General features: G+C 46.1%; 1 protein-coding gene across 1 annotated transcript in view; it reads right to left on the bottom strand.

The window, feature by feature from the left end:
• The window catches only part of LOC126412496 (uncharacterized), a 279,604-nt gene extending 276,656 nt beyond the window's left edge, over positions 1–2,948 (bottom strand). Inside the window, exon 1 of the mRNA XM_050082116.1 lies at positions 2,827–2,948. Coding sequence (XP_049938073.1) covers positions 2,827–2,838 — 12 coding nt within the window. The 5' untranslated portion in view covers positions 2,839–2,948. The remainder of the gene's footprint in view (positions 1–2,826) is intronic.
• Positions 2,949–21,162: the final 18,214 nt, after the last annotated feature.

Below are 21,162 nucleotides of genomic sequence, written 5' to 3'. Positions count from 1 at the left end.
GATTTTAGGGTTCTCCTGCTTATCGCTCTCGTAGGGATCACGAAGAAAGTGCCACAGTGATTTTCAGTGTATGGATATACGGTAGCTGTAGATACAAGGATAATAAATGCAGGGAGTGGCAGAAACTACGTCCTGTTCTAAACGGTGCGCCATTGTTGAGCGCGGCCTTGGGAGTGGATGTTGGTACCAGTGCGTGGTGCGGTACTCCGTATTACCAGTCTGTATGCGTCGTTGGTCAAACGATCACCGTGTTATCAAATGTTATGATAGTGTCGTAGGAACGGAGCATTAGTTTCGTCAAAAATGTTGATATTACTCGTACTTATCAAACGCCGCCTCAGTAGTCAATTACGAGATGGGCTGAGCAGTTCAGAGTAACAGCATCTGCAACGAATAAGTCACCACCTGGTAAACTACGAACGGCTTGTACCCCGAACAACATCGCAACAGTAACAGCTGCTTTTCAGGGAAGTCCGGCGCGACCAGTTCGTCGGCATTTGCGAGTCATTAACAACCTTGCTATAACTCAGCGACTGTTGTTGCATCTCGATACTCATTCCTATCCGTACACTCTCCAAGTGGTGCAACAATTATTACTCAGAGAACAGTAAACGCATCACAAGTTCCGTACGCAACTTCTGGACATGTTCAACACTCTCACGAATTTTCTGAAGAATTTCATTATGTCTGACGATTGCCCATTTTCATTTATCCAGCTATGTGAACAACGACTACTTCAGGTACTGGGTACAGTACTTCAGGTACAGTCTCATAAAATTCATGAAAAACCATTTCATAACTCAAAAGTTACTCTGTGCTGGGGCATGTCTGTGTTATTGATCTGTACTTTATTTTGAGAGTGATGTAGGTGATACTGTCACAGTATCACCAGATCGATATCGATATATTGTTGTATTGCAACCGTTCGTAATGCAGGAAATGCGTCGCAAAATATTCATTAGTAGGTGTTGTGGTCGCAAACGGACGGTGCAACCGCTCACACAACCAGAAAGTCGATGACAGTCTTAAGCAGAATGTTTCCAGAGCGTCTTGTTTCCCGCTTTGGTAATGTCAACTGGCCATCCCGTTCGGTCGATTTATCGGCTTGTGACTTTTTTCTGTGGAGACTTCTGAAATCGGGTGTGTTTCCTAACAGGCCGATAGTTATTGGGAATTTGGAAACCAACATTCATCCCAAAATCGGTACCATAACAAGAGATATTCGTTGCAACGTTATAGCGAATGTGCCGGCCGGTGTGTCTCAGCGGTTGTAGGCGCTTCAGTCTGGAACCGCGCGACCGCTAGGTCGAATCCTGCCTCGGGCATGGATGTGTGTGATGTCCTTAGGTTAGTTAGGTTTAAGTAGTTCTAAGTTCTAGGGGACTGATGACCACAGATGTTAAGTCCCATAGTGCTCAGAGCCATTTGAACCATTTTATAGCGAATGTGCGTGTGCGTGCCGATAATTGATTGGCCAATAATAGTGGGCATGCAAAGGGCATAATTTACAAAGACTGACATGTTAAATAAAATGTTATTAAGTGTTCTTTCCAACAATTCACACTAATAATGCTTAGCTGTATCTCGATGATCAAATAAAATGTTTAAAACCGGACTCTGTTGCTGTCGCAGCCTGTATTTGCTATCTAGAAAGTTCTGTGCACAGGAGCCAGAAATTTGTTTCGCAAGGTCGCTTAGACGAGTTCAAAAATGGTTCAAATGGGTCTGAGCACTATGGGACTTACCTTCTGAGGTCATCAGTCCCCTAGAACTTAGAACTACTTAAACCTAACTAACCTAAGGACATCACACACATCCATGCCCGAGGCAGGATTCGAACCTGCGACCGTAGCGGTCGCGCGGCTCCAGACTGTAGCGCCTAGAACCGCTCGGCCACTCCGGCCGGCGGTTAGACGAGTAGCAATATTAAATTCCTCATTACTGTCACCTTTACACCCACTTTCAAGTGAAAGATGTCGCAGTTTTATTCCGCGAAGAAGCTATTGAAGTCTTCAAGTAGCCGTAAAGTGATTGTCCGACGGCGGGATTGGGGTCCGCACCGTCTTCCCGCGGTAAAACATGCACCACAAACATAATAGCGTACCCTTGACGGAAATATTCTTTCTAATTATAACAATATTTTGGGCTTCGTTTTTAATTTTTTTAAATCATCGTATTATTAGCGGATACTGCAGACAACCTTGTAGATGGCGCCACCACAGCTATGAGTACTGCTCTTGGGTATTAATAACCGTTTCAGCTGTATTTTGGCCCTTTATTACTGTTCCACTAACGGTTTCGTGGCGTTAAAGCCACATCTTCAGGTGACGTATGATTAAAACATTAGAGCGGAAAAGCTAGGAATCTTTTTTCCCTACATTCGTTGTCCGTCAATACAAAACACCGCTAAAAAACGGTATGTCATGGGTTACAAACAGCCGAATTCCAATAGTGGATGGGTCCAAAACAAATCGTACCATAGTGATGGCTTCTCCGATCTATACCGAACCGCGTACAGGGGACTCGGCCGCGTGCTCTGTCATTCGCGAATAATCCGCCGATTGGATAATCCTGAAAATCGGGAGCATGTTGTAGTTAATTGTGTGTTATAATTGTGAACAGTTCGATCTCCTCCTTTAACTTGATACAGTTATCAGTGCAATTGTTGAGCACGTGCCCTTATTTGTAGATTTTCAGTAGCAAAAATAATGTGACGACGCACTGTGTAGCTTGAGCTCGGTATGTTTTTTCGCAGACTTCCTTTGGCGGCAACAGACTGGTGACGGAGAGTGCGTGCAGACGCAAACAGTGAGGTGCGGTACTCACGCAGGCGAGCATGCTGAGGCGGGGCTACAGTCCAGCGGCAGCCGGCGTGCTTGCTCTGTCCCTCCCGCGTGCGACGCACCGCTGTCCGCGTCTCGCGCGCCACTGCCCGCTGGCCGGGCCCCGACTTGCGCAGCTGCCAAGAACCGCCGCGCACGCCTCCTGCTGGCCGCTCGCCGCCTTTCCCTCTCCATTGTTTAGCGCCGGGCCGCGCTGGCCACGTGATGCGGCCGCCTCCGTAGCGTCTTTGGCTCGAGTGCGGTAGGAAGGGGCGTTTAGGTAACAACGATGAGCGTTTGGCTCTAGGAAGCGTAAACGCATAAGCCTCCGTAGCCGAGGCGCTAACGCACGCCTTTGTGGTGGTGCTCCACTTAGAGGTTGTTGTTGTTTTGGTCTTCAGTCCAGAGACTGGTTTGATGCAGCTCTCCATGCTACACTATCCTGTGCAAGGTTCTCCATCTTCCAGTACCTACTGCAACCTACATCCTTCTGAATCTGTTTAGTGTATTCATCTCTTGGTCTCCCTCTACGATTTTTACCCTCCACGTAGTCCTCCAATAGTAAGTTGGTGATCCCTTGATGCCTCAGAATATGTCCTACCAACCGATCCCTTCTTCTAGTCAAGTTGTGGCACAAATTTCTCTTCTCCCCAATTCTATTCAATACCTCCTCATTGGTTATGTGATCTACCCATCTAATCTTCAGCATTCTTCTGTAGCACCACATTTCGAAAGCTTGTATTCTCTTTCTGTCTAAACTATTTATCATCCACGTTTCACTTCCACACGTGGCTACGCTCCATACAAATACTTTCAGAAACGACTTCCTCACACTTAAATTTATACTTGATGTTAACAAATTTCTCTTCTTCAGAAACGCTTTCCTTGCCATTGCCAGTCTACATTTTATATCCTCTCTACTTCGACCATCATCAGTTAGTTTACTCCCCAAATAGCAAAACTCATCTACTACTTTAACTGTCTCATTTCCTAATCTAATTCCCTCAGCATCACAAGACTTAATTCGACTACATTCCATTATCCTCGTTTTGCTTTTGTTGATGTTCATCATATATCCTCCTTTCAAGACACTGTCCATTCCGTTCAACTGCACTTCCAAGTCCTTTGCTGTCTCTGACAGAATTTCAGTGTCATCGGCGAACCTCGAAGTTTTAATTTCTTCTCCATGGATTTTAATTCCTACTCCAAATTTTTCTTTTGTTTCCTTTACTGCTTGCTCAGTATACATCGGCGATAGGCTACAACCCTGTCTCACTCCCTTCCCAACCACTGCTTCGCTTTCATGTTCCTCGACCTTTATAACTGCAATCTGCTTTCTGTACAAATTATAAATAGCCTTTCGCTCCCTGTATTTTACCCCTTCCACCTTCAGAATTTGAAAGAGAGTATTCCAGTCAACATTGTCAAAAGCTTTCTCTAAGTCTACAAATGATAGAAACGTAGGTTTGCCTTTCCTTAATCTATTTTCTAAGATAAGTCGTAGGGTCAGTATTGCCTCACGTGTTCCAACATTTCTACGAAATCCAAACTGATCTTCCCCGAGGTCGGCTTCTACCAGTTTTTTCATTCGTCTGTAAAGAATTCGTGTTAGTATTTTGCAGCCGTGGCTTATTAAACTGATAGTTCGGTAATTTTCAAATCTGTGTACCCCTGCTGTCTTCGGGATTGGAGTTATTATATTCTTTTTGAAGTCTGAGGGCATTTCGCCTGTCTCATACATCTTGCTCACCAGATGGTAGAGTTTTGTCAGGGCTGGCTCTCCCAATGCTATCAGTAATTCTAATGGAATGCTGTCTACTCCCGTGGCCTTAGAGGTTAGCTAGTTCGAATGCTGATGGTGGATGAAATATTCACTACCAGTTTTCGGCCGGCAAGAGAAGTGGTGACGGATTGAAGTCCCCGAACATGAGTTTTTGCGCCAATGCCCTGGATTAAATTTCAGACCTCTCCGCGGTGTCCCATGAATTGAGGGCATGCGACATTATTGATGGTGATCCGGACCACTTTGGTGCTCTTTGAGAGGAATAGGCGTGTTTCATCCTCTGCCTTCCCGTCGTCCATAACATTACAAAATACATCACGACACTGTACAAGCCTCATTAAAGTCATCCCCACGTCACAGTAATACACTTTAACATAACAGATCGGAGAAATGCAACGGTAAACCATTTCCATTACGACTTTGTCAAGGACGGCGACGCGTGTTCCCCGCATCTCCTTCTTAAGTTGTGGGATCACTCCTTTGACTTGAAATGCAATGGCACTAGAAAACATTGGCATCTGTAAGTGGGGAGGTGGGGTGGTCTCACTTCCTGTTACCGACCTTGGTGTCTGTATTTCAAACATTTAATTCACTAAGCCAGTTTTACATGTGCGAGTTTCTGGCCGAAACCGATTAATTGTTGTGGTTGCGCGGTATGTGCTTACTTGTAACTAATTTGCCGGTCTCGTTGCAATAGGACAGTGACGTCAACAGAGCCGCCTCGAGAACTTTTTTTTTTTTTTTTTTTTTTTTTTTTTTTTTTTTTTTTTTTTTTTTTTTTTCCACAAGCTGCGTCCCTTCCTCAGCCTCACATGAAAGCTGTATTCTTTTGGCCTCTTGTTAAGACCGACAAATACAAATCTCGTGGAAACTTAGTTTTTCCTTTTAAAGTAACTAGTTCATATACATTCCTCTGTAACAGACATATATATTTAAACCTTAGTCCAGTGCTAAACATTAAAAAAAAGAAACTTTTCCCATGTAAGTTACTACTGAAATCTTTAAAAGCTTTTATTTATGGCTGAAAGAACTGCGCCTTTTGTATTGTTTAGCTTCAATAAATTTTTGCTACCTACTAAACTGAGTGGAAAGAATAAAAATGTTAAATTTATTTCGTTTTTAGGGTTCCATACCTAAATTGGTAGAAACGGAACCGTTATATGATCACTATGTTGTCCATCTGCCAGTCTGCCTATCTGTCCGATTTTTCAAAACCTTTTTATGAGGAATGGAAGTTGAAATTTGTCACGTACTAAGTTCTGTAGTACCTTGGCGAAATAATAAACGTTAACCTCTAGGTATATGGTAAAAGGCAGAGAAATCATTGCTGTTTTTATAGATTTAGAAAAGGCTTTTGACAGCGTTTAGTGGAACAAGCTGATGGATATTTTGAAGAGGAAAGGAGTAGACTGGAGCGAGAGACGACTGATACAGAATCTACATTTACACCAGAAATTAAGGATAAGGATTGGAAATGAAATGTCAGAAGGAAGCAGCATTGGACGAGGTGTGATGAACCTCTAGGTCAGCGCAGTCAAAAGTACGACCATTTACGTCACACATTTTGACAATCGCAAACTGACTCATTAAAAACTTATGGTCCTTCCCCTTGACGGAGAATCATAAAATTTGGCAAGATGAAAAGTTTCACAGTACAAGCAAAGGAAGAAAATCAGAAAATTGCTAATTTGTAATTATAGCACGCTAGAAATATTTTCTTCGTGACTTGTTATCCGGCTTCACCCGTGAAAGTAAAACATTATCGAAGATCTTGAAATGCCTGGGACCAATATTTGCCAGTATCGATGTCGATAACAGGCAAAAGTCGCTGAGATTCTCGATTCCCGGAATCGATGAACTGCTTGTATACATAACTGAGTTTGTACGGAACCCTCAGTGCGCGAGCCCTATCCATACCTGACTAATTTTTATAGCTCAACAATTTTTTAATTCCATAATTTTCCAGTTATCTCCCTTTTCAAACAAAAAACAAAAAAACATAATCTAATTTTATACTGAAATATTAAATGTAAGACACTCTTTAACTACGTCAGCTGTCTGTTACATGTAAACAGTACTCAACGGTAAGTAATTACATTTAAGGAAATTAGTTATGAAAGTAGTTCAAAATTGAACTGAAAACGAAAACAGAGATTTGTGTGTGACACAAAAGAGAAAACCACCCTGCGCAAACGGGTCTGTTTGTTGGTGACAGCACCAATGTAAACTGACACGCCCGCTTCTGAAATGGCGTAAAATGGAATTACTTGCACCAAGCGGTGAGCAACTTCAGTGACTTCAATGCACACGAATTTAGCTTTTTTCAACAAGTCACCGTCTAATTGGGCTCAAATTTGACCGACGACCTACATTACCTTACACAAAGTTGGGGAATGTGATAGACGCATTGTGGGACACCGACACATTTTGCTAAAGCACCCATATGGTCCGAAATGGATAGATCGAGCAGTCGTTGTACCTTCGCCTTCAACCTCACTTCTGTCCTCTGAGTTTTTCCGACTAGTGTCGTCTCAAAAGTGATGTTACAGAACTGCCGTTGATGTGGTTGAAGAACTGAGAACTGGAGGTGCGAATTATAGTCTTGCGACGGTTTACGAGTTGATTTGGAGGTGTTTCAAAGAATTCGTAACTCACTGTTGCCTACAAATTTGGGGAAGACAGGTGGAGCACTTCCTTTAACAAGCATGGGTGTATTGTAAATTGTAAACATGTAATGTGCTGAAGTAGCGTTGTATTTCTCGTAAACGTAAGCCATAGGTGAAAAGTTGAGAGTTACTCTCTTACTGTTTTCCATATTCAAGGATATAATTTAATGTTGTTTTTACATCCAAGACATCGATTTTGTGAGATGACAGGAAGTTATCAGCATGAGCAGGCATTGATGGCAGCATGTATGTTATTACTGCATGCGAGATCTTTTGGTGGCTCTCTATCGAATAGTACTGTTCTGGAGTTGAAAACAAACATGCATTTTGGACATTTAACAGTAAACCTTGCAGTCGACGTTTGGGGCTTCAAAGTCACGTGCAGCTATTAGGGAAGGAACATCTCTAAGTACTTACTGGGGACAGACTGCTGGGCCCAAGAATTTCTCCCACAGTGTGCAGACAATGCATTCGGTTGATGAGGCGGAAAAACGGCCTACATGGACATACCTATTAGGTGCCTCTTGTCGTAGCAGACGCTGGGGGATTAAGAGAAATCTAGGACACCCAACCAACACGTTACGGTAGTGTCATAAACGGCCTTTGTGAACAACGATGGTGGCCATAAAAATTCACAAGTTCCCATGTTCAAAGTGGACTGGAGACTACTGAGGGAGCCGTCAGGTGGTGTCGTCCCTCGGCATGCAGATTTTTTTTGGAAAGCCTCAGGCCTTCAAAACAATTTTAAAATAAACACGACATATATGGCGGTTCTGCAATGATCTTCTCTTAGTTTAGCTGGGGCCCCTGGTTGGACATGCAGTAGTGTTCAGGCCATCCAGATAAGGATCTCCCCGATGAATGTGTTTGGAGCTATACGGAAACTCAAAATAACATGCTGCCTAAATTGGCTGTGGGTAAAAAAAAGTCAGGAGCATAACGTCTCCTCCTCTCTGCGCAGGAACTCCTGAAAAGAGAAGTATATTGTTAGATTAGGATTGAAACTTCCTGGCAGATTAAAACTGTGTACCGGATCGAGACTCGAACTCGGGACCTTTGCCTTTCGCGGGCACTGGCAGACGAGTTAGAGGGAAGACACGGAGCTCGTGGCGTCTTGTGATTGACACGAAACCTTTGCATGTGTGGGGGGCGGGTGGCCGGGGGGAGGGGGGGGCGATTTTCCAACTCAGACTCCTGACTGGAGTAGGTGTTCTGATTCAGAGACTCCGGTCTGGAGAGGATACTGGTCTCGAATTTTGTTAAGACTTTTGGTAAACTCAGACACTTCTCCTGAGCTTCACTTCGCACTAGCGCTGGTCTTGGTTGGGGAGCCTGTGGTCGGGACTTGGTTGTACTCACAGTTTAAAGCTCGGTCAACTCGAACAACTTGCTGTGCTGAGGTCTGCCACTTTGATCCTTGATCTCCCTGTGCGTACTGCTGTGTAAGTGACTCAAACTGGTTCGTTGTATGACTGGCGAACGCGAGTGTCAACGCTCGAATCTGCCAAGATTTCGGGGCTCCATTAGAGATAATTACGATCTGTCTAACAGGTCGCCAACCACGACTTTGCGCATTTTGTGCCTGCGACAGGGCATTACACGACCCTCACCTGAGACGGCGCCACACATCGAGAAAAGGGAAATTGTTTTGCTGCTCTGGCTTGTTGAGGCAAACAGGATCACAGACTCGCCACTTGTTCTCAGCTGCACCAACGTAGTGCAACTTCTGTGTATAATAAATCCATCAAACTCTATTTAATGTTAGATAATTTCAGATTGTGTTATCCATGTTTTGAGCCAGAGTATATAGTTCAGTCAGACAAACCGTAGTCTTTTCTAACCAGCTACCATCAAAAGTAGCGTTGCCTATTCGTTACATATTTGTGCTGCCATCAGATCTTGTTTTATTTTTGTCATTTCGCTTAACATGCATCTTTGTGTCCTATTTTATAATCACTAAACTTGTGTCATAACTTTTATAAAAGATGTTGATATATTAATCATCCATCAACAATTGACTAAGATAATGACAGGGCCACCATTTCATTAATATTATGTCATCACTGAAGTTCACTTGATTACTGTTAAATGTAATAAACTCTAATGGAGGCAGTCAGCAACAAACACGGTCAAAAGGCAAAATAAATTTAGCAGTAAATGGAACAGTCAGTCAAGTGGAATATTTACTTTTTACAGGGACTGCCGTCGGGGTGGTGATTCATAGGCGCCTGTCGCCTTCCAAAATGTAGCCCAAGTCCAGTGTAGTCCTGCAATTTGGCGAGCGCATCTAGGATCCCGAACTGATGACACCTCCGTGACCATCAATGGGATTTCCGTTACAAGACTTCTATTTTCACACGTTAGTGCCCTGAGGTAAATTAGTTCCGCGTAACCATAAAAACTTCTGGCGCTAAATATCTTGATGATTTGTAAATTTTGTTTGTGTTGTTGGTTTGTACATTTCATTCATTTGTTGTTGTGGTTTCTGTGTCACTTGTTGATTGTGCTTGAAGCAGTACGGCGTGCTGTTAACGTGTGGTATGGCAGATTATTTGTGGCTCCTGCATTTTATGGTAGATTAGGTTTCTTTTTTATTTAATGTGCTTTGTCAGGGATTTAGAATTACTGGCTCGCCAGAGAAAATTTCAGAGTAGAATCAAGGAGCAATTGAAATTTCTCGGGAGTAAAAAAAAACCTGAATTCATGCTCACTAGAAGCAAGGCACATTTGCTCCAAAGTAATGAGAATATTCGAATCCCGTCACATATGGATCAATGTCAGACTGGTAGCATTGATCAAGAGAAAGTTGCGGAGAATTCTCAGTTGAACGTAGCAGCTGGCCCCGCGGATATGACGAACGCAGAATTTTCCAATTATGACGAGGTAATTCTGTTAGGCAGCGAGCGCGAAGGTGAAACTGCAACAGAGCGCCATGTAGAAGCTGCGGACATGGCAAGACTTACCGTTAGCGAGAGTAGCGGACCACACTACCGTACAAAACGTCTTAGAGCGATGGAATCGGAGTTCTTTTAGTCCAGGAGCTACTAGCGGAGGACCTCAAAGAGGCCCTCATACGATACATGCAGGAAGCGGAGCGCAAGAGACAGGATGTGGAGGAGAAGAGGCAAGAGAGAGAGAAGATAAACTCAAAGGAGGTGAAGTGGATACGGATGCTACCTGAACACCTTGTTGAAGGTATAGAACAGGTTAAGAAGGAAGTCGCGGCTGTTAGAGAAGTGGGAGAAAGCGTCAAGGAAACACCGACAGAGATGTGAGAGGTCGCAAACGAGGCAAAAAGCGATACCAGGGCGCAAGATTAGTAGCACAAGGTGCAAGCAAGGACACTTTGTTAGCGAAAGAACAAGTGAAGCAGGCCAAAACCGAATTGTGCGAAACCAGAAAAGTTCTTTACGTGCTACAAATACGGGGAGGAAGGATCGTCCAGGAAACGAAAGAAAAAAATTTTCGAGAACAAAGTGTAGAAATATCAGAGGTTCAACAAGAGCAGACTCGGATCACCACACAACAAAACGGGCTAGCAAAAGACGTCTAGCAAGCACTTTGGCGGGTTGCTCCAATTACACTGAGGAGACAAAGAAACTGGTACACCTGTGTAATACCGTGTAGGGCCCCCGCGGGAACATAGAAGTGCCACAACATGACGTGGTATGGACTCGATAAATGTTTGAAGTAGTATGGATGGAACTGACACAATGAATCCTGCAGGGCTGTCCATAAATCCATAAATCCATAAATCCTCTGAACATCACGTTGCAAGGCATCCCAGATATGCTCAATAGTGTGGCCAGCGGAGGTGTTTCAACTCAGAAGTGTCTTCTTGGAGCCGCTCTGTATCAATTCTGGACGTGTGGGGTGCCGCATTGTCCTGCTGGAATTGCCAAGTCCGCCAGAATGCACAATGGACGGAGCCACCACGAGTTTGAACTGTCCGCTGCTGACATGCATTGTCCATGGATTCATGACGTTGTCTTCATACCCGTACACGTCCATCCGCTCGATACAATCTGAAACGAGACTCGACCGACCAGGCAACATGTTTCCAATCGTCAACAGTCCAGTGTCAGTGTCGATGAGCCCTGACGAAGCAAAAAGCTTTGTGTCGTCCAGTCATCAAAGCTACACGAGTGGGTCTTCAGCTCCGAAAGCCCATATCGATGATGTTTTGTTGAATGGTTCGCGCGCTGACACTTTTTGATGGTCCAGCATTGAAATCGGAAGGGTTGCACTTCTGCCACGATGAAAGATTCTCTTCAATCGTCTGTGGTCCCATTCTTGCAGCATCTTTTTCCGGCCGCAGCGATATCGGAGATTTGACGTTTACCGAATTACTGGTATTGACGGTACACTCATGAAATAACCGTGGGGAAAATCTCCACTTCATCGCTACCTCGGAGATGCTGTGTCCCATCACTCGTGCGCCGACTATAGCACCACGTTGAAACACAGTTAAATCTTGATAACCTGCCACTGTAGCAGCAGTAACCGATCTAACAAGTGCGCAGACAGGCAGACTGACGTGACACATGTGCAGCCCATGCACGGTCGATGCAGGTTAAGCAGAGTCTGCTGTTTCTGCGTCTGTCAATCAGAGTGTATTCGTTTTCTTCTCTTTTCAGCTCGTCTTCTTGGTTGTCATTTGGTTGTATTCTTCTTCTCTTGCTGCCGGGTTATCATTTCAGGAGCAGGTCCAACCATCTGGTAGCCGGGCACCAGTGAAGTTGGTTGTCCAGTCCACTGACCATCGGGTTTCTCGATGTCCTCGACGACGCGTGGAATCTCGTTGCGAGCTCGCTTCAGCATTGGGATTCCCGCGATGTCTGGAAGCTGCCTCGTGCCAGAGTCTCGAGGCAAATGAAGTGCCAGCCAGAAGGCTTTATTCTGCACTCTTTACAGTGTCTGCAGATGGGTTTCTGCAGCGTTTCTCCACACCAAGGCCACATACTCAAGCACCGGCCTGTTTAGTGCTAAGTACAGAGAGATCCAGAGTGTGTGGGCAGAGTAGTCGTGGGCCTGAGTAGAGGATACAGCAAGCGCATACTTCCGAGAGCCCAGTCTCTCAGCTCCCCGATGTGTGGTCCCCATGCAGGGCACCGGTCCAAGGTGACACCGAGGTATTTTGCAGTGTGACACCACGGAACGGGGCCTCCCGTGATCCGCACTTGGTGCAGCGCATCGGGAATGCGCCTGCGCGTAAACACCACAGTCTGGATCTTTGCAGGATTCAACATGAGCCGCCACTTGGTAGCCAAAGCTCCGATCTCGCTGCAGGCAGCTGCGCTTCATCTGCGCGCTCATACTGGGTGTGTAGAGGCGGTGTCATCGACATAAAGCGCAAGATGTACGATGTACGACAATAAAGTAATGAGACTGATTTTCTTTGCAAGATGTGGCAACCCTGCAGGCTTGCGTAGGCAAATATCTTTGACCTTGGTCTACAAGCTGCTTCAAGTCCAAGCGGCACATCGATGCAACTGCTCAGTCGTGAGTTGTGCTGCAATACGTTAACATGTGTTTGTGTCTCTCGTCACGGAAATGGAACCGCATAATATTGCGCAACGGTATGCCATTTCTTTTTGCGTTAAATTGGGTGAAAACGCGACGACAACGTACGGTAAGCTTCAGAAGGCTTTTGGAGTGGAGGTTATGTCAAGAGCTCAAGTTTTTCGTAGGCATAAAATGTTTAGTGAAGGCAGAACGAACGTTGAAGATGAAGACCGCAGTGGACGATCATCAACCTCATGGACAGATATCAACTTGGCCAGGGTGCGTGAACTCGTGCGATCTGATTGAAGATTATCTGCGAAAATGAAAGAAATTTTAGAAAGACCTCGTAAAAGAGTTCTTCATGTCCGTGCCAAAATTGCTGATAATGGGATTCTACATCATGATAATGCGTCATCCCATACTGCTCTGTCAGTACAGAAATTTTTAACCTCAAAACAAATTTCAGTACTAACACAGCCACCTTGTTCACCAGACATCGGTCCGTGCGAGTTTTTCCTATTTACAAGAGTCAAAACGGCTGTCAAAGGACACCATTTTCAAACAACACAAGGCGTCCAAAAATATGTGACGAAGGTCTTGGAGGATATTACAGAAGATGAATTCCAGAAATGGTACCATCAATGGCAGAAGCGTTGGAAAAAGTGTGTGCAATCAGAAGGGAACTACGAGGGCGGTTCAGAAAGTAACCTCCGATTGGTCACAGTGCGGGTTGTGGGGGGAGTAGCGACGCCATCTGTGCGTTCACGCACTCAACAGGTCAGTCGGCATCAAGCCGTGGTCGAGTGAACGTCGTACCTGCGCTAGTTTAGTTTTTGTGGGAGTTTGAAATGTATGCTGCAATAGAAAACCCCGCCAAATGTGAAGTGCGTGCTGTCATAAGGTTTTTTACAGCCAAAGGATATTCTGCAGCAGCTATTCATCGTGAGCTTTGTGCCGTGTACGGACCAAGAGTTATGAGTGAAGGAGTTGTCCGTGAATGGGTACGTTTATTTAAAAGTGGACGAGAAAACGTTCATGATGAAGAGAGGAGTGGTAGACCATCATTGGTGACTGACGAACTCGTTCAGACAGTTGATGCAAAAGTTCGTGAAAATCGACGTTTCTCAATGTTGGAGTTGTCTACTGGTTTTCCACAGATTTCTAAGACTCTCTTGTACGAGATAGTGACAGCAAGATTGGGTTACCGTAAGTTCTGTGCACGATGGGTGCCCAAAATTCTTACCGACCACCACAAAACTCAAAGAATGGCCTCTGCATTAGACTTTCTGTCACGTTATGAGGACGAAGGAGAACCATTGTTAAACAGAATCGTGACCAGTGACGACACCTGGATTAAGTACGTGAACTCTGAGACAAAAGAACAATCAAAGATGTGGGCACATTCAAATTCGCCTACCAAACCAAGAAAAGCCTCGCAAGATTTTTCTGCCAGAAAACTGATGGCAGCGGTGTTTTGGGATGCCAAAGGGGTGTTGTTGGTTGAATTCATGGAACGTGGTACGACCATTAATCAAGACGTGTACTGTGAAACAATAAAAAAGTTACGACGGGCTATACAGAACAAACGCCATGGTATGCTGACTTCCGGTATCGTTTTTTTGCACGATAACGCCCGTCCTCACTCTGCTCGCAGAACAATGGCCCTTCTTGAGTCCTTCAAGTGGGACGTTATCAACCATCCACCTTACAGCCCAGACCTGGCACCAAGTGTTTATCACCTCTTCATGCATTTGAAGAAATGGCTCGGGTCACAGCGGTTTGATGACGACGAAGAGCTCAAAGATGCGGTCACAGGGTCACAGGCTGGCTCCAGGCACAAGCGGGTGATTTTTATGCAGAAGGAATTTGAAAGCTTGTGAAGAGATACGATAAGTGCCTCAATCGCTATGGAGACTATGTAGAAAAATAGTGCAAAGATGTAGTTGTAAGATGTATATATTAAAATATTTTTATTTAACTTGTGTATTTTTTTAAATCAACCGGAGGTTACTTTCTGAACGGCCCTCGTACTTTGAAGGAGACAACACTAAACTTGACTAAAACGGTAAGCAAAATTTTTTTCCACATCAGTCTCATTACTTTATTGTCGCACCTCGTACTCTCGGCGTCGTCTTCGGGACGTCGGCGGTGTAAAATGTTCTGCAGGGGGCCAAGGACGGGCCCTGTTGTTCGCCAGCTCGGATGTGGCGCGCTGTTGACACACCACCATCAGCTCGCACATATGATGTGCACCCACGCAGGTAGGACTGTAGCATGCGGACGTGCGAGACGGGTACCCCCAATACCAGCAGCTTGTACAGGAGTCGCTTGTGCCACACGCTGACGAAAGCCTTCGAAAGTTCACGGAGTACCGCCCCAAGATACTCTCGACCTTACAGGGCCCCCATCGTCTACTCCACCAGTCGCGTTGTGTGGCCACATCGAAAGCCAAACTGCTCGTCAGGGAGCAGGCCTTCTTAACTGACGTGACGCTGAAGCCGTTTGGCGTATATCCTCTCGAAGGTTTTCGTGAGGAAAGACAGGAGGCTTATCGGAGGATAGTTTCGCGCCAGCGTGGGGTCCTTTCCGGTCTTCGGTATGGCGACTACCTCGGCGTGTTTCCACGCAGTAGGGTAGACGCCAGTACGAAGGATGGCGTTGGAGTTCGCAGTGACGGCGCGCACTGTTTCCGGCGGCAACTTCTTCAGCACTGCGTTGTCAGTCTCGTCGCATCCCACTGCCTTCTTGGGCTGTAGGAAAGTGAGGTGGCGTTGCACTTCTTCCTCGGTGGTGGGTTCGATGGCATAATCCTCGTCCTGTCGATTCATGTACAGCGGGAGACGCTCTTTCACTTCCCGGATCATGTCGTCGTCGACGACGTGGTCCACTGGCGTAAAGTTCTTCGCGAAGGTGTCTGCGAGCACGCTGGCATTGATGTCCGGCTCTGCAGCAACGTCACGACCAACTTGTATTGGCGGGCTGCGCTGGTCCTTCCGTAGAAAGCTCTTGGTCATCGCCCAGGCGCTGCCGTCGTCGACCCTGAGCTTGGTTATCTTGCCGCCAGCCCAGTCCCGATTTCGATGGCGAACTACGGCCCCAGAAATCTCACGGCGCTGTCGGTTGAACAGCCACTTGGTGGCGGGATTTCGCGTGATCTGCCACTCACGGGAATCCCGATTTTTCTTTCGGACAGCCTGCAGGATGTCCGGCGGAAGCTGTTTGGAGTTTCCCTTCGGCTTCCTTGGTCGATGCGGGGCTGCTGCATCTGCTGAATGTGGCTAGTGCAGCGTCCACCCTGTCCTCGTCTCGATCGGGCTTGGCGGTTATAGACTTTGCCAAGTGTTGCTGGAAGTGCGCCCAGTTTGTGTTGTGGCGTGGGTAGCGACGTTCAGGTGGCGCCACCCCGTCTGTAACCAGGTCAAAGATTACTGGCAGGTGATCAGACGATAGGGCACAGTGAGTGGTCGCGATTAACGACTGCGCCAGACACTTGTTGTCTTACACAGACGTTGCCGACCGCAGCGGTTGTTTACATATCTCTGTATTTGAATACGTATGCGTTTAGCAGTTCCTTTGGCGCTTTAGCGTAGAATCACGAGCAGGTACGGGAGCATGTCCATGATCAGGCAGAGCGAGAAGAGCTTGTATTATGACATTTCAATATGCAATATGAGGCTACATCACCATCGTAAAGGCGAATTCCACAAGAGAACACACCAGTCGCTATAGGGTGCACGACAGAGCACGCGCCGCCTGAGAAACAAATTATGGCAGATATCGAACCAGAACACAATTGTGTACGTCTTTGGCGAATGGAAGCATTGTTTCGTGAATCTGACGACACAAGAGGAGAACCTAGCAGTGCACAAGGATCGTTTGGACACCGATTTTTGGAGACCAGTGCTGTCGAAACGAGGGAAAATTCGTCTGTAGGAAATGGCGAACCATTCGACCACAAACATTTCTTATCCATTCGAAATTTCAAACTGTACAAAGAGGATAACAATAGACTACATCCAAAAAGTTGAATAGGTCAGCACGATAAAGTTCTCCCGGAATCGTGGCCACTGAAATACAAGTTGGAATTTATCTGCGGGTTTTTAGAGGGTTCGATTGCGGAACATACGCGTAGTGTTGCTGAGAGTGGTCGTTCATATAAAGAGTTCAAGGACACGTTCCTCAACACATACTGGCCGCAAGCGCGAGATAACGCTGGGTAAAGATCTAGAAGCGTCAGCATTCCGTAGTCCGGTGGAGTTCTGAGTCGCTAATTAAGAAGAATCGGTTTTTGGACCGGCCGTATAGTCCAAAGGAAATTACGAGGCACTCTTATGGCAAATTACCTCTACACTACCAACCCCGAGCGAGGTGGCGCAGTGGTTACACACTGGACCCGCATTCGGAAGGACGACGGTTCAATCCCGCGTCCGGCCATCCTGATTTAGGTTTTCCGTGATTTCCCTAAATCACTCCAGGCAAATGCCGGGATGGTTCCTCTGAAAGGGCACGGCCGACTTCCTTCCCCATCCTTCCCTAATCCGATGAGACCGATGACCACGCTGTCTGGTCTCCTTCCCCAAACCAACCAACCAACACTACCAACTCCTCATCGGAAGGCCGAACGACTCCATTGAATTCTTCAAGAGTACGCTACGCGAATTAGACTATGTCAACGAGATATAAACAACAGAAAGAAACAGAAACAATCACCGAAGTTGGCAAGGCTAGTCAGAAAGGAAAGACAACAGACGAAAAGGGGGAAATTATCGATCACGGGAAAACAACTCGATCGATACAGAGAGTAACCAGCCACAGTGGGAGAACAGAGGTAGTTGAGGCAATTACAACGATAATTACAACGAATGGCAAAAACGAAACTGGAGAGAACAATGAAGTGTAAACCACTGCCAACGGTATACTAGAGAACCACAGCAACAAAGAAACGACTGGGAGAGCAACAGTCAGTGTCAGCAATATAGTCAACAAGATCATAATGTTCACATTAGGCCACTCAACCAGTCACAGGGGAAACGTAGCAGAAGTCTAAATAGAATCTGACGCTCGGCCGCTTCGCCCACAGCCATAAACAAGGCCGCAGAACTATCGGAAAGAGCAACATCGGCATGTTAGAATATGAAGACACAAGAAAGCTTCCGCGTGAGGAAAAAGAATTCTTGGAACGACCGGATCTACGTCCTATTAGTCGCGTCAGAGTATGCAACAACATCAATATGACCACAATTGTGAACATTGATAGCCACGTTACGGCAATCTCGGAATCTGCGTACAAGAGGTGCACTGAAATCACCCAAGGCCTGCACTCACACTGAAGAGAAAGAAAATCACTGGCGCAGTGAGAGGAAAGCACACGGAGATGCGGGTACAGACCCGGTTGAAGCTCAACTGCCAAGGGCAGACCTTAGAAGCGATTTTTGGCCTTCCACTCGCTAGCTATTGAAATACAAACATCAAAAAAACTTTTGCATCACCTCGGTTCCCAGAGTTCCGGAACCTGTACAGAATATTGGAATAGAGATCAACATAAACATCATTTTCGCCCTTTTTCTTGCTCGTAAAAACCACACATTGCATGTTGTACCACCATACAGCGAGACCTTCAGAGGTGGTGGTCCAGATTGCTGTACACACCGGTACCTCTAATACCCAGTAGCACGTCATCTTGCATTGATGGATGCTTGTATTCGTCGTTGCATACTATCCACAAATTCATCAAGGCACTGTTGGTCCAGATTGTCCCACTCCTCAACGGCGATTCGGCGTAGATCCCTCAGAGTGGTTGGTGGGTTACGTCGTCCATAAACAGCCCTTTTCAGTCTCTCCCAGGCAAGTTCAATAGGGTTAATGTCAGGAGAACATGCTGGCCACTCTAGTCGAGCGATGTCGTTATCCTGAAGGAACTCATTCACAAGATGTGCGCAATGGGGACAAGAATTGTTGTCGATATGGTGCCGATATAGTTCCACTATCGGTCGGTGGATGGCATTCACGTATCGCACAGCCGTTACGGTGCCTTCCATGACCATCAGCGGCGTACGTCGGCCCCTCATAATGCCATCCCAAAACAGCAGGGAACCTCAACCTTGCTGCACTCGCTGGACAGTGTGTCTAAGGCGTTCAGCCTGACAGGGTTGCCTCCAAACACGTCTCCGACGATTGTCTGGTTGAAGGGATATGCGAGACTCATCGGTGAAGAGAACGTGATGTCAATCCTGAGCGTTCCATTCGGCATGTTGCTGAGCCCATCTGTACCGCGCTGCATGGTGTCATGGTTGCATAGATGGATCTCGCCATGGACGTTGGGAGTGAAGTTGCGCATCATGCATCCTATTGCACACAGTTTCAGTCGTAACACGACGTCCTGTGGCTGCACGACAAGCATTATTGAAGATGGTAGCGTTGCTATCAGGGTTCCGCCGAGCCATAATCCGTAGGTAGCGGTCATTTACTGGAGTAGTAGCTCTTGGGCGGCCTGAGCGAGGCACGTCATCGGAAGTTCCTGTCTCTCTGTATCTCCTCTATGTCCGAACAACATAGCTTTGGTTCACACCGAGACGCCTAGACACTTCCCTTGTTGAGAGCCCTTCCTGGCACAAAGTAACAATGCGGATACGATCGAACCGCGGTATTGACCGTCTAGGCATGGTTGAGTTACAGCCAACACGAGCCGTCTACCTCTTTCCTGGCGGAATGACTGAAACTGATCGGCTGTCGCACACCTCAATCTAACAGACGCTCCTCATGCATGATTGTTTACATCTTTGGACGGGTTTAGTGACATCTCTGAAGAGTCAAAGGGACTGTGTCTTTGATACAATATCCACAGTCAACGTCTGTCTTCGGGAGTTCTGGGAACCGGTGTGATGCAAATTTCTTTTTAATGTGTGTAATATTCGACATGTACTTCCTGAACCAACATCAGACAAGGAGAGCTCTCATTGCAAAAAGATGTTGTCGAGAAAATTAAATTTGCTGATAAAGCTATACTTACGCAAAATCCAGCCGAATGCCTCAACCTAAATTACACCAAAAAACAGGAGGAGGACAGTAATTAATCGTGCCATGATGAGCATAATCGCACCGCGTAAGAAGTGAACAAACTCGTAGGGAAGTGCGAAATGAGGTTAATAACATGTTAGGAAACCTAGAAAACATTCCGATGAATGACAGGGAAGACTTGGAAGAAACATTACTTGAAAACGTGGATGTATTTCTGCCGAAAACTAAGCTATCCGTAATGTTGAATATGCATCCAGAGTGCGCGAGCACACAAAATTCTTTGTGCCACTTTACCATATCCCCGTGGCCTGTCGTTATGAGTTGTTCTTATAGATACAGAGGATGCTAGACAATGTCATCTTTAAACCAGCAACCTCCACGTACAGCAACTCCCTCACAGATCGTCCGGAGGATCTGGAGGAACTCCTACACAATTTTCATGGCGTAACGGTACTCGCGTCTTTCGATTTGTGGTCCAGTCTGGTAAACTACACTCCACCCAGACTGCAGGAAAAACACTGCATTCCTCGCCTTCAGTGGATGTTACCAGCTCAAACGGCTACCATTCGGGTTACACATGTCCTCAGCTGCACTGATTAGGGAATTTAATAGTATCTTAAAGTATTCCGTGAAACAAATAATCGCCACTTACATAGACGATCTCTTAATTGTGGAACCTACGTGGAAAGGACACAATGTGATCTTAAGAGAAATACTACAGACCCTGCCTCAAGGAATGCGGCGTAACTGCCAACATCACGAAGTCGTGTACTGGGACCTTCCTCTGCCGTATCATCATCGTGGAAGGAATCTCGCCAGATGCGGACAAGATCGATGCGATAGTAAAATTTGCAACGCCAACTACTAAGAGACAACTCCGTGGCTTTCTCGGCGTCGCAAATTTCTACAAGAGATTCATTCACGCGAAGAAACTAGCTAAACAGCGATTATGCCAGCTCACCAGGAAAAAACGCCGTGGGAATGGGACGATGTGGCGGAAGATGAATTCCATGCCCTCAAAACCGCGCTGGTTATTTTGTCGCACCCCAACGCTGGGGGAGGAATTTTGTATGGCAACTGACATCTCATACACTTGTGTGTGTATAGTAGTCTTTCAGAGGTATTTACATGTACATAGATACACCACAAGACACCGTACGGTGCGTGGCGGAGGGCACCATGTACCACTACTAGTCATTCCCTCCCCTGTCCGACTCGAGCGACGGAAAAACGACTATCTATATGCCTCCGCACGAGCCGTAATTTCTTATATCTTCTCGGTCCTTACGCTTAATGTATGCTGGCGGCAGTAAAATCGTTCGGCAGTCAGCTTCAAATGCTGGTTCTCTAAATTTTCTCAATACAGTTC

The sequence above is a fragment of the Schistocerca serialis genome, chromosome 7 (assembly GCF_023864345.2).
Source record: "Schistocerca serialis cubense isolate TAMUIC-IGC-003099 chromosome 7, iqSchSeri2.2, whole genome shotgun sequence".
NCBI classification, from domain to species: Eukaryota; Metazoa; Arthropoda; class Insecta; order Orthoptera; family Acrididae; genus Schistocerca; species Schistocerca serialis.
This window is presented reverse-complemented; position numbering and strand designations above follow the sequence as displayed.